The sequence below is a fragment of the Delphinapterus leucas genome, chromosome 6, assembly GCF_059928025.1.
Source record: "Delphinapterus leucas isolate spDelLeu-1000000601 "Yukka" chromosome 6, BTC_Dleu_Yukka2, whole genome shotgun sequence".
In the NCBI taxonomy this organism is placed as follows: Eukaryota; Metazoa; Chordata; class Mammalia; order Artiodactyla; family Monodontidae; genus Delphinapterus; species Delphinapterus leucas.
In genome coordinates this window covers 26,061,027-26,073,987 of record NC_143134.1, presented here as the reverse complement: position 1 = coordinate 26,073,987, position 12,961 = coordinate 26,061,027, and the positions used below count along the sequence as shown (strand labels likewise).

The 12,961-nt window shown below is 49.3% G+C and overlaps 1 protein-coding gene across 1 annotated transcript; it reads left to right on the top strand.

The window, feature by feature from the left end:
- Positions 1–1,142: 1,142 nt before the first annotated feature.
- LOC149748864 (spermatogenesis-associated protein 31E1-like) lies at positions 1,143–11,464 on the top strand. Its single transcript, XM_089912898.1, has 4 exons — positions 1,143–3,694; positions 4,683–4,740; positions 5,328–5,388; positions 5,666–11,464. The coding sequence occupies exons 1-4, from the start codon at positions 3,464–3,466 to the stop codon at positions 9,624–9,626; spliced, it is 4,311 nt and encodes a 1,436-aa protein (XP_089769024.1). The 5' UTR covers positions 1,143–3,463; the 3' UTR covers positions 9,627–11,464.
- The last annotated feature ends 1,497 nt before the right edge of the window (positions 11,465–12,961 follow it).

The following is a 12,961-nucleotide window of genomic DNA, read 5'->3' as shown; positions in this document are numbered from 1 at the left end:
GTACAATGGAATACAACTGAGAGGCCAGAAACAAACCCTCACGTTTAGAGACAACTGAATTTCAACAAGGGTGCCACAATTCAATCAGAAAACTAATACTCTTTTCAATAAATGGCTTTAGAACACCTGAATATTCCCATGCAAAAGAATGAAGTTGTACCTCTGCCTCACACCATCTATAAAAATTAACTCGAAATGAGTAACAGACCTAAATGGAAAGACTAAAGGCTTTTGCTACAACAATCTTTTCAAGAGTTACCAACGCATACCCAGTGTGCCACCTACACCTTGGTCCATGAAGCTGCTTCCATCAGTGAGCAGCTCTACATATGGCTCTGCCAAGGGTTGGTCCGTTAAGTCTGGTCTGCCAGAGTACACTAACTTGATGACATGTAGGCAGTCATGCTCTGGGGATTGTGCAGCATCACCTGGGAGCAATGTGGCTAGATTTAGGGCTGAAGTGACCTGAAGTCTTACGTTGGGATTGTCTCATAGAATGGCTTGCTACTTTCCCATTCTCCCAGAAGTAAGCCAATGACCCCCTTCTTGTTCCAGTAAAGAAAGAACATGGTGAGGGACATACACAGTGGTGGGTTGCCCCACGGTGAACTTCTCAGCTTCCTGAAGTATGTCACAAGTAGCTTCTACAGCCTGAAGGCAAGGGGGCCATCCCTTAACAGTCTGTTCTAGTTGTTCTGAGAAGTAGGCAACGGGTCAAGGGATATTTCCCAGAGTTTGAATTAACACCTGAGACTTACGCCTTGTCTCCCATGGACATGCAATATGAAAGGATTCTTTAAGCCTGGTAGTCCCAAAGCCGGGGCTGAGATTAACTTTGTTTTTATTGTTTCAAAGACTGTTTGGCACTCTGTAGTCCAAGTAAGGGGCTCAAAATCGTGACCCTTTAAAGCCTCACAGAGGGGCTTTACTATGAGCGCACAGTTCAGGATCCAAATCTGACAGAACGCTGTCATTCCCAGAAACTCCCTCACTTGTCTGCGAGTCTTGGGTGTTCCCACACTTGCAACTGCCTCTTTTCTATCAGGAAAAGGTGCCACTGTCCTGGGGAAATGAGAAAACCCAGATACATGACTTGTTGCTTACACACTTGGGCCTTTCTCTGGGAGACCTTATATCCAGGACGGGCCAAATAGTTCAGGGTCCTCATGGTATTTTGGAGACACTTATCGTAAGTACGGCCTGCTATGAGCGCATCGTCCACGTATTGGCGTGAGAGCCCTTCATCCAATATTAAGTTTCTAAGGTCCCTGCCGACATTTCCCCAAACAAGGTAGGGGAATTCTTAAACCCTTTAGGCAGGACTGTCCAACAATACTACCGGACTACCTGTGTTTTTGGGTCCTGCCATTCAAAACAAACAGCTGTGCTCTGATTCCTCTGCAATAGGAATGCAGAAAAAAGCATCTTTCGAGTCCAAAACTGAGAACCGACTGTATTCTCCCAGAACAGTTGTAAGCAGAGTGTATGGACTAGGCACAACAGGTTGCAGATCTTGGACTATTTCATTAATAGCTCTCAAGTCTTAGACAAAGTGATACTCTGTTGAGTCTGGCTCTTTGACCAGGAGGACAGCAGTACTATATGGGGACCTGCAAGGCATCATCAGTCCTGTTTTCAAAAACTTTTTGACAATTGGCTGCATTCCCTTTCGGGCCTCTTGACTCAGAGGGCATTGTTTTAGATTAGGTGTCCCAGCACCCCTTTTTAACAGGATTTGTGTTAGCCATGCATTTTTGTCCTTCCCTGGGGTGCCATCAGGCCCACACTTCTGGCCTTACCTTTCCGTAGACCTCGGGGGGAGAGAGCTCTGTCCCCTTTTCTGGGGCACCCATGAGTGCCATCTGTAGGCTTACAGCATGCTCCATTGGGACCCTGATGTCAAGCTGTTCTGGCAAAAAAGTTGCTTGAGCATTTAACTTACAAAGGAGATCTCGGCCCGAAACAGGGACTGGACATGCTGGCATATATAAGAAACTGTGTTTCGGGCTGAGGTCCCCTAAATGGCATCCTAGAGGTTGTAAGAAAGGATGATTTTGTACTTCTCCAGAAACTCCCATAACTGAGATGGGTAGACATGTTTTCTGTGCCACCTTGATGTTTACCACAGAGTATGTTGCACCCTAACCTATCAGAAAGTCAATCAACTTGTCCCCGACTGTCAAACTTACGAGGGCTCCTGTGGGGAAATCGGAATTGGGAGCCTCAAGTCCAAGGAAGCCCCCGGGCCTCTTCATTCATCTGTCGACCATATGAGAGGCTCCCATCTTTCTTTTGTTGTTTTCTTTCTTAGTTTTTAGCTTAGGGCAATGTTTTTTCCAACGCCCTTCCTCTTTATAGTAAACACATTGTTCCTTCCCCAATGGCGGCTTACCTCTCTTCAGGTTAATCGCCTTCCAGGAATCCAATGCTGCTGCCAGAAAAGCTGTGTTCCATCTTGCATCCTCTTACTTCTGTCGTTGTTCCCCGTTGTTGAACACTTTAAAAGCAACATCTACTAACTGAGAAGGGTTCATTCCAAATGCACCATCTAACTTTGGTAATTTTCTTCTTGTATCTGGGGCGCTTTGCCCAATGAAGGTCATATTTACCGTATTTTCGGGGGCCTCGGGGTCTGTATCCGCGTGGAGCCTCTAAGCTTGATAAAGTCTTTCTAGAGACTCTGATGAATCCTCATGGGGATTTTGGTGTATCTCCTGAATTTTGTTTAAGCTCTTTTGCCTAGGGTATCCCCTTTCAAAGATGAGACACACGTCGTATAATGCTCTAGGTGTGGCATATCTCCATTATTAGGAGCCCAGTCAGGCTCAGCAGTAGGAACCGTCAGATTTACTTCTGGAGTTCCATCTGGATCTGCTAGATGAAGCTGGTGTGCTTCCTCTCTAGTCCTGTCAATGACCGTCCTTCTCTCATCTCCAGGAAGCATCATGTTCATAAGAGTGTGAACGTCTTCCCGAGAGAGATGGTGAGTAGCAAAGACGGACGTGAAAGGTTCAGTCATATGTAGGGGGTCCTCTCAGCAAGGAGGGCTATGGTTTTTCTAATTAAACAAATCTGAAGTTGAGAACTGAAATGTAAATATGCGAGATGAAAAAACGATGGAATTGTGAACAAAGGAGATTCTGAGAGTATAAGTCACTGGGAAACGGCCAAAATCCTGGGAGAATTTCAGAGTTTCAAAGGCTATGAAAATGGTGGGTTCAAGCCGAGATCCCCAAGAGATCTGAGGAACCCGGAAAAATGTGATTTCCAGGTGGAACGAATAGAAAATTGACTAAGGTCTAGAAGACCCATGAGGGTGGAGGGATAGAGCTGTGGGGCGGATGTTTAGGGAGGGGCCGTGGTACAGCCTCCTCCTCTATTACTCCCTCCCACACCCTCAGGAGCCCTTTGTGACCAAACCACAGCTCTATGATAAAGGCCTAGGGCTTTAGTCTCCAAGTACATGCCCTGTGCTCAGTTGCCTGCTGGCAGCCGTGTGATTCAGATAATGGAGAATGCACTCTTTTCTCTGAAAAGCACTTTTGATACTTGGCAGTACTCCAGTTGCACTCTCTGTGTGAGTGACATCATCCTAGCCTTCCTGTGTGGACTGGGGCTCTATTTCCTGTTACTCCGCTACCTCGAGAATAATGTCTCTTCACCACCTCCCAGGAAACAAGAAAACATCAGGAAGGTAAGGAACCCTTGGGCCAGACCCACAAGCACAAGATCCTCTCTTCTTTTCTATCGTTATTTCCACTTTTCTCAGTCAACTACAGAGACTCCTGAAATGGGAAAGAATAGGACATCTATTCTCAAGTATACAACATCATCCCTGTAAGGACAAGCCAGTCTGGGCAGGGGATAGAGTGAACACTAGGATTTCTAACCAAAGCTCTCAGACCAGTTGCCCAGGTATGGTAGAGGGCTCCAGGGCAAGTCTCACACACAGTGACCAGAGGTCGAGGACTGGATACCGAGTTCAATCTCAGCCAGAGGACAGGCCCATGAGCACTGGATCACCAGCTGTGAACAGGTGTCTCGGATGAGGGCTGATCTGCTGGCAGTGCTGAGGCCCTGAGAGCCTCAGAGCCGGCGCTGGAGTGGCCCTGGCCTTGGGAAGCACCTGTTGGAGCTCAGAATGAATCCGTAGTTCAGAGAGAATGTGTGTGTTTTTTGAGCAGAGGAACAGTGACGAAAGAAATCCAGGGTGAATCTCACATTGAAAATCCTTCTTTATGTTCTTCAGAGAAGGAAAACAGAAAATATTTTTATCCTCTTTAAAAATGAGTGAAAAGTAACAAACGTAAGGTAGATAGCTAGTGGGAAGCAGCCGCATGGCACAGGGGTATTGGCTTGGTGCTTTGTGACAGCCTGGGGGGGAGGGGGGGATAGGTAGGGTGGGAGGGAGGGAGACGCAAGAGGGAAGACATATGGGAACACATGTATATGTATAACTGATTCGCTTTGTTATAAAACAGAAACTAACAGACCATTGTAAAGCAATTATACCCCAATAAAGATGTTAAAAAAAAAATGAGTGAAAGGAAAGAAAAACCACAGAGCTCTGTTAGTTAAACGTAGAAAGTCATATTATGTCATGGACACTGAGTGTCTGATGCTTGTCTAGAGAGGGGCGAGTGAGAATTGGGTCCCAGGTCCTCATTTGTTCTGTCTCTCAGCATCAAATGGAGCCGAAGGGGAGATGCAAGATTAACGAGAAAAAGAGAGCTGTGAAAGGTAAGTTGTGCCATTCATCCCTGTGTGCCCCGAGGGTTAGCCCCCATCTCTCTCAGCCCTGAGGGCCCAGCTCCACAGGCTCCGAGGAGGCCAGTGGCAGGGCCTGTCCCTCAAGAAACAGAACCCTCAGGGAGGCTCCTGGGAAGGAGAGCAGAACAACCCAGATACCTCCCAGATTCCATGTGCACAATGAAGTGGTGAGGGGCCTGGAAAAGGGTGTGGCCCAGCAGGGGTGTGTGGGCTACAGCGGACCAATAGCGCCTGGGTTGGGAGGTGGGACCTCCAGGTCCAACCGTGGACAAGTTGTTTAACTTTGCTCAGATTCCTCTGTAAGGTGACCCCTGCCCATTCTCCCCCACATGGAGGATGTGAGGACGGCAAGGGGTAATGGATATGGAAGTACTTTGTAAATGATAAACCCTTTCATGAGCTTCGCCATCGCTGTCAGGGATCATGTGGCTTTGGACGCTGGTGCCTGGGCTGCAATCTCCCAATGGTGTCCCCTTAAAGGGACACTGCACTCAGCCTCCTGTGAGACCCCCTAGGCCCTTGCCTTCACCACCGTGACCCACTCTGCTGATTTCCAGCTTGCAGAAATTCCCTGAAAGAGCTGGAAAAGGCTCGGGACCTGATTTCACTTCTGCAAAGGTAAAGAATCTTTCCCTTCTCTCCTGGGTTCTTCTTCCACCCAAAGCCTATGGTGTGACACCTGGGCTGCAGCGAGCCTGGGGCTGAAATGCGAGGGGGAGCCCTGAGGACAGCGTACGTCTAAAGCCCCGGGGTGAGGGACAGCAGAAGCACTGTGAAGTCAGCACGGGGGCCGTGGAGGGCCGTGGGGCCACAGGGGCCCACCCCTGCCTGCCCTGCCCAGCCCTCCTGGCCCTGGGGGCTCCTGGCTGCAGCTTGTGCCTCATGTCTCCTGCAGCCACCTGGACAAGCTCCCTCACAAGGGCGGCTTCCATCAGCTCTCCTGTCAAGACCCCCTCGGTGAGGTGGGCAAAGCAGCGCCTGCTGCAGCCCACCAGCCCTGCAGGGAACCTGCAGAAGACGATGCTCCTGCCGTGTGCCCATCAGCTGCCCTGGTTCCTCTGACCCAGGGCTCTTTACCTGTGGCGTCCAGCCTGTCAACAGAACCTCAAGACCAATCCAACTTGAAGAGAGTCACCCTTGGCACTGTTGCAAAGAGCTCACCTCCAGGTAATTCTTTTTTGCCATCTACCACTGCAGCCATCTTGAGTCTTGGCCTCGCATGCTATCACATTTTGTTCCTGTCCTTCTGGTGGAAGATTACCAAGGCCTTGTTCTTCCCCACCTCATCACAGAGTAAGTCCTGGCAAGAACACCTGTCCCACCAGCCACCAGGGGCCCCGTTCTCGGGAGGGCCCACAGACAAGCAGGTAGAGACTGGTAGCCCCTTATTTGTCAACCCTGAAGTCCAGAAGCTGCTGGAGCTTCTAGTCACCAAGAAAGTAAAACTAAACACTTGTAAGGAGAAAGAAAAGGATGGGTCATTCTCAGAACAAATGAGCTCAGACTACCACCTGAACACGTCAGGGAATATGTGGAAATCACTGGGTGCTGAGCAGGACAACACAACCCCTCAATCTTTCTGGAACATGAAAGACAAAACAGAGCAGCTAGAGCGGCTACCTGGTCCTCAGCAGCTCTTACACTCCGAGGTCTTGAGGGACCACTTGGAACAGAAATACAGCCAGCTCTACTGGGGTCTCCCCTCTCTGCACAGCGAGGCCCTGCTGGCTGTTCGGAGCTCTGCTCAACAGCAGGCACCCTTTGTTTTATTCAGTGGAGTTTCTCATGGCTTTTCAGTTTCAATTCAACCTGGAATACCTTTAGGTGCTTCCCAGGCCCCAGTCTTGCCCTGCCCGGGGGTCCCACCCCAGCCTTTCACTCAAAACTTGCCTCCCTGCCAGCCCCCACCTCTGGCTCAGATCCAGGCCCAGCTCTACCTCCCATCTTCTCTCCTATCCAGACCACCTTATTCTCCACCCCAGATGAGTACCTGTGGACTAGACTGTCCTACCTTTCAGAACAAGACACTATATTTTATCCCCACTGAAACTCAATGTCTGAAATGCCCCTTGTTGCAGAAGCAACTGAAAAGTGGGGAGCCTTCACCCTCTGTGGTCAAAAGATCTCAGAAAGGCTTTAACCAACTCATTCTCACCCTTCCTCCAGACAGGGGACGCTCTCAGGCCCGAAGGTCAGCAGTTTCCATTCATCATGAGGACTTAATTGGCCCTGATCTCCAGAAGCAACATCTTCAAAAGAGGCTCATCAAAGAGCAAACCAAGAGGGGCCTGGCCCGCAGTATCCACCTGTCTCCGTCTCTGGAATTGAGCTCCTCTCAGTGCCAATTTTTAGGGACTCATCAGGCACAGGGCAAGCAGGGACCCTGGCAGCCCTCTGCTTTTACAGGCAAAAGGAGACTGGACCGACAGAGGACAAGGTCCAGGTGCCCTAGGAGATCCCACAGGAAGGGTCAAATGCAATTCCAACCAGGGCAGGATTTCGGCAAGGGTCTAAGGCCATGTCTCAGGAGGATCTCAAAAGCTTCCTCCAGGACCAGCCTCCCAGTCAAGTTTCTGCAAAGAAACTCTGAAAAGGAGTCAGAAAGATACTTGATGAGGCCCTTGAAGAGTAACTCTGGAAACTGTTTACCCAGTAGCCCAGAGCAGAAACATCTAGAAAAATTCTTGAAAGCCCATCTGAGCACAAAGTCGAGGCAGATTAATCAAGGTATGACGCCTGTGATTGTGCGTCAATCCTGGCTTGCTGCCAACTATGCTTCTTATAAGCCCCACCCTCACGAGGAAATCAGAAATCTAGCATCCTCGAAGTATTGGAAACCCTGTGCAAACTCCTCCCGTGAGCTTTCCTTCCTCAGTCCAAGCATTCGGCAGATGCTGGAAGCACATGTTATAAGCTGGCGGGTAAGGCACAGGTGGGGCTTACCCAACCAGGCCTTTGAGCCCATAAATCTCAAGCCAGGTGGGGCTCAACCCTTGTCCTCTCCAAGGTCCACCTTTTCCCCCTCTGCCACCTGTCAATCTAGAGCACACTCAAAAGCCAACTTTGCTAATAAGCTCTCTGGAAAACCTCAGCCCCATCAGGGAATGACAGCGATAACAAAAGCAACAGTTCCCACCCTGGTGAGTCCCCTCCCTGTTCCCTCACCTGAGCATACAGAAATCCAGAGGGCCCTGGGAAAGACTTCACCTGGTGACAGGTATGGGCCCTCAGAGGCCCCTCTGACTGGACAGGAGGGCAGACTGCCTTATCAGATGCCCACAGTCAACCTCATGGGCAGAAGCTGGGAGAATGGGACTGTCTTGGGGTTTCCAGCCACTAGGAAAACCCTGTCGCCACCAACAAAGTCAGTTGCCCAACATCCAAAGGAGCCATGCCTTAAAACACAGGTGGCTCAAGGCCGTGCCACTGGTGAGCTCCTTCCAGACTCTCACAGTGACATCCTCCTTCAAGACTATCCCATTGGCGTGCGCCTCCAGGACTTTGCCACCAATGTGCTCCTTCGAGACCATCACACTGATGTGCTCCTTTCTTCAGACATCTTGGCTTCTCACAGGTCTCTTTCTAGTTCCCAGAGGGAACATGCTAGTGAGGACGCACCAGCTTTCCAGGTGGTGCCATATGACCTCAACGTGAGTGAACAGAGCAGCCGGGGCCAGCAGAAATTCAAAACACCACAACTTCAGGACCCATTTAAAAGCCAGAGTGAGATGTCTGCCCCAACTGAGGAGAGGAGGGACCTTAAGAGGCCCCAACCAAAAGAGCATGAAGAAATGAAGAGCCAGAGGGAGATGCTCGCATCAGCTGAGGAGTGGAGGGGTTTCACGAAGCCCCAACCAGGACAGCATGAAGAAACAAAAAGCCAGAGCAACATGCCTGCCCCAGCTGAGGAGTGGAGGTGCGTTAGGAGCCTCCAACCAGGAGACCATGAAGAAACGAGAAGCAACCAGCAACAACAGGAACCCAGGAAGCCAAAAGTTAGGGACCCGTGTAAGGGCCAGTTTGCCTCGACTGAGGGGAGGGAGGACAATTGGAAGCCCAAACCAGGAGAGTATAAAGAAAGGTCTTCAGGACTAAAGGCTTCGCAAGCAAGTGGGATGAGCCACGCTTCTCAGGTCAGGGAAAGAGGAGAGTCCCTTGGGAGCAAACACCCCCAGCTCTCACCAGGGAAGAGACAGCTTTCACCAGAAAGCCAAAAAAGGATGAGGCAGTACGTCAGCCACGATAAAAGAGGCAAAGGAATAGAAGAATCCCTTCAAAAGGGCAAGCCTGCATCAGCCACTGCTCACCAGCAGAAACCAATCGAAGGCAAACCTGTTGTAGAGAGCAGGGCTATCGACCCTTGTGCGATTGCAGGAGCTGTTGGACAGGTCCTAAGAGAGAAACTGGGGCTTCACCAAGGACTCTGTGCCTCAAAGTTAAATCAGCACCCAGAACAGCTCCAGGCCCCAGCAGAGGGGCATTCCCACTACCACAGGGTTCTCTCCTCTTCAGAACAGAGACGGGTGTTGAAAGATACAGCCTACAGGCACCAAGCCAGCCCCAAGGACCACAGCTACCTTAACAAGAGCAGGCATACCACAGGCAGGGGCGACAAGTTAGCCTTCCCACCCAGGGAACTGGAGTCCCCAGTCAGACGCTGCCAGCATGGACCAAGGGTGGCCGGTGGCTCAGGCCACCTGCGCCATCACCCAACATGTCCTCAAAAATGTGTTCCCTCTGGTCAGCCAGAGTGTGCTTCTCATGCCTTTCCTGGGAGGAAAGTAGTGCCAAAAAAAGTTCAGTTCATGGAAAGAAAACCTGCTTCTTCTCACGTTAACCGATCATCTATGTGCTAATGGCTTCTCTTCCTACCACAATTTTCATTCTTTCCCAAAATACATGTTTTTTCTCTTGAGAGGTGGTGGTCTCGGTCTGTGCCCTGCTGGGGGGAAGGGAAGGGATCAGGGTCCACTCTTCCCAGGTGCCTGCTCTGGCTTCCAGATGGGATGGGGCCATGGAGGGAGGTTGACCCCAGCGTGCAATACTCATCCTCACCTCAATTCCCTCACTGCACTTAAGTTTCCATAATAGCAGCATTACAGAAACAAGCAACAGCGTTCAGGACGTGTCAAGGTGAACTAAACCTAAAGACCTCCCCCTTCTCAGGAACCGGCTCAGTCCTCTCCTGCTCTCTCTCTACCTTGAACTTGTGGGACTGTAGGGGAGGGGTTTGCAGAGGCTGAAATTCCCCTCAGGCTCCAGAAAGTGTCACAGACAAGTTCACATGTCAGAATAAGGAGGGGAGTTTGGGGGCAGTGCTATTCAGAGATTTTTATGGAGGCTTCATTACGTAGGAATAGTTGCTATTAGTAATTAAGTGAACCTCCGGCTCCCCCACACCTCCCTAGAGGTCAAGGGGTGTGCCTTAACGTCACAGCCCTCTAGTGACTTGAGTGGTATCCCTGGCAACAAGCCTACTTCCTCAGGGGGGGTTCCAAAAGTCACCTCATTAACATGAATTCAAGCATGGTTGAAGTGGCTTGTTATGAGTAACAAAAGACAACTTAATCTCTCTTATTACTTGGGAATTTGCAGGGCTTTTAGGAACTCTGTGCCAGGAACAGGGATGAAGACCGAGTATTTCTTTCTTATAAATCACAATATCGTACTATGCTACTAAGGTGTAAGAACAGACATCATAAGAATAAAAAAACCTTGAAAGTACAATGGAATACAACTGAGAGGCCAGAAACAAACCCTCACGTTTAGAGACAACTGAATTTCAACAAGGGTGCCACAATTCAATCAGAAAACTAATACTCTTTTCAATAAATGGCTTTAGAACACCTGAATATTCCCATGCAAAAGAATGAAGTTGTACCTCTGCCTCACACCATCTATAAAAATTAACTCGAAATGAGTAACAGACCTAAATGGAAAGACTAAAGGCTTTTGCTACAACAATCTTTTCAAGAGTTACCAACGCATACCCAGTGTGCCACCTACACCTTGGTCCATGAAGCTGCTTCCATCAGTGAGCAGCTCTACATATGGCTCTGCCAAGGGTTGGTCCGTTAAGTCTGGTCTGCCAGAGTACACTAACTTGATGACATGTAGGCAGTCATGCTCTGGGGATTGTGCAGCATCACCTGGGAGCAATGTGGCTAGATTTAGGGCTGAAGTGACCTGAAGTCTTACGTTGGGATTGTCTCATAGAATGGCTTGCTACTTTCCCATTCTCCCAGAAGTAAGCCAATGACCCCCTTCTTGTTCCAGTAAAGAAAGAACATGGTGAGGGACATACACAGTGGTGGGTTGCCCCACGGTGAACTTCTCAGCTTCCTGAAGTATGTCACAAGTAGCTTCTACAGCCTGAAGGCAAGGGGGCCATCCCTTAACAGTCTGTTCTAGTTGTTCTGAGAAGTAGGCAACGGGTCAAGGGATATTTCCCAGAGTTTGAATTAACACCTGAGACTTACGCCTTGTCTCCCATGGACATGCAATATGAAAGGATTCTTTAAGCCTGGTAGTCCCAAAGCCGGGGCTGAGATTAACTTTGTTTTTATTGTTTCAAAGACTGTTTGGCACTCTGTAGTCCAAGTAAGGGGCTCAAAATCGTGACCCTTTAAAGCCTCACAGAGGGGCTTTACTATGAGCGCACAGTTCAGGATCCAAATCTGACAGAACGCTGTCATTCCCAAAAACTCCCTCACTTGTCTGCGAGTCTTGGGTGTTCCCACACTTGCAACTGCCTCTTTTCTATCAGGAAAAGGTGCCACTGTCCTGGGGAAATGAGAAAACCCAGATACATGACTTGTTGCTTACACACTTGGGCCTTTCTCTGGGAGACCTTATATCCAGGACGGGCCAAATAGTTCAGGGTCCTCATGGTATTTTGGAGACACTTATCGTAAGTACGGCCTGCTATGAGCGCATCGTCCACGTATTGGCGTGAGAGCCCTTCATCCAATATTAAGTTTCTAAGGTCCCTGCCGACATTTCCCCAAACAAGGTAGGGGAATTCTTAAACCCTTTAGGCAGGACTGTCCAACAATACTACCGGACTACCTGTGTTTTTGGGTCCTGCCATTCAAAACAAACAGCTGTGCTCTGATTCCTCTGCAATAGGAATGCAGAAAAAAGCATCTTTCGAGTCCAAAACTGAGAACCGACTGTATTCTCCCAGAACAGTTGTAAGCAGAGTGTATGGACTAGGCACAACAGGTTGCAGATCTTGGACTATTTCATTAATAGCTCTCAAGTCTTAGACAAAGTGATACTCTGTTGAGTCTGGCTCTTTGACCAGGAGGACAGCAGTACTATATGGGGACCTGCAAGGCATCATCAGTCCTGTTTTCAAAAACTTTTTGACAATTGGCTGCATTCCCTTTCGGGCCTCTTGACTCAGAGGGCATTGTTTTAGATTAGGTGTCCCAGCACCCCTTTTTAACAGGATTTGTGTTAGCCATGCATTTTTGTCCTTCCCTGGGGTGCCATCAGGCCCACACTTCTGGCCTTACCTTTCCGTAGACCTCGGGGGGAGAGAGCTCTGTCCCCTTTTCTGGGGCACCCATGAGTGCCATCTGTAGGCTTACAGCATGCTCCATTGGGACCCTGATGTCAAGCTGTTCTGGCAAAAAAGTTGCTTGAGCATTTAACTTACAAAGGAGATCTCGGCCCGAAACAGGGACTGGACATGCTGGCATATATAAGAAACTGTGTTTCGGGCTGAGGTCCCCTAAATGGCATCCTAGAGGTTGTAAGAAAGGATGATTTTGTACTTCTCCAGAAACTCCCATAACTGAGATGGGTAGACATGTTTTCTGTGCCACCTTGATGTTTACCACAGAGTATGTTGCACCCTAACCTATCAGAAAGTCAATCAACTTGTCCCCGACTGTCAAACTTACGAGGGCTCCTGTGGGGAAATCGGAATTGGGAGCCTCAAGTCCAAGGAAGCCCCCGGGCCTCTTCATTCATCTGTCGACCATATGAGAGGCTCCCATCTTTCTTTTGTTGTTTTCTTTCTTAGTTTTTAGCTTAGGGCAATGTTTTTTCCAACGCCCTTCCTCTTTATAGTAAACACATTGTTCCTTCCCCAATGGCGGCTTACCTCTCTTCAGGTTAATCGCCTTCCAGGAATCCAATGCTGCTGCCAGAAAAGCTGTGTTCCATCTTGCATCCTCTTACT

Coding starts and splice junctions, on each gene's coding strand:
- LOC149748864 (XM_089912898.1), top strand. CDS start 3,464: ATGCCCTGTGCTCAGTTGCCTGCTGGCAGCCGTGTGATTCAGATAATG. Junction 4,741..5,327: donor GAAAAAGAGAGCTGTGAAAG/GTAAGTTGTGCC, acceptor GCTGATTTCCAG/CTTGCAGAAATTCCCTGAAA. Junction 5,389..5,665: donor CTGATTTCACTTCTGCAAAG/GTAAAGAATCTT, acceptor TGTCTCCTGCAG/CCACCTGGACAAGCTCCCTC.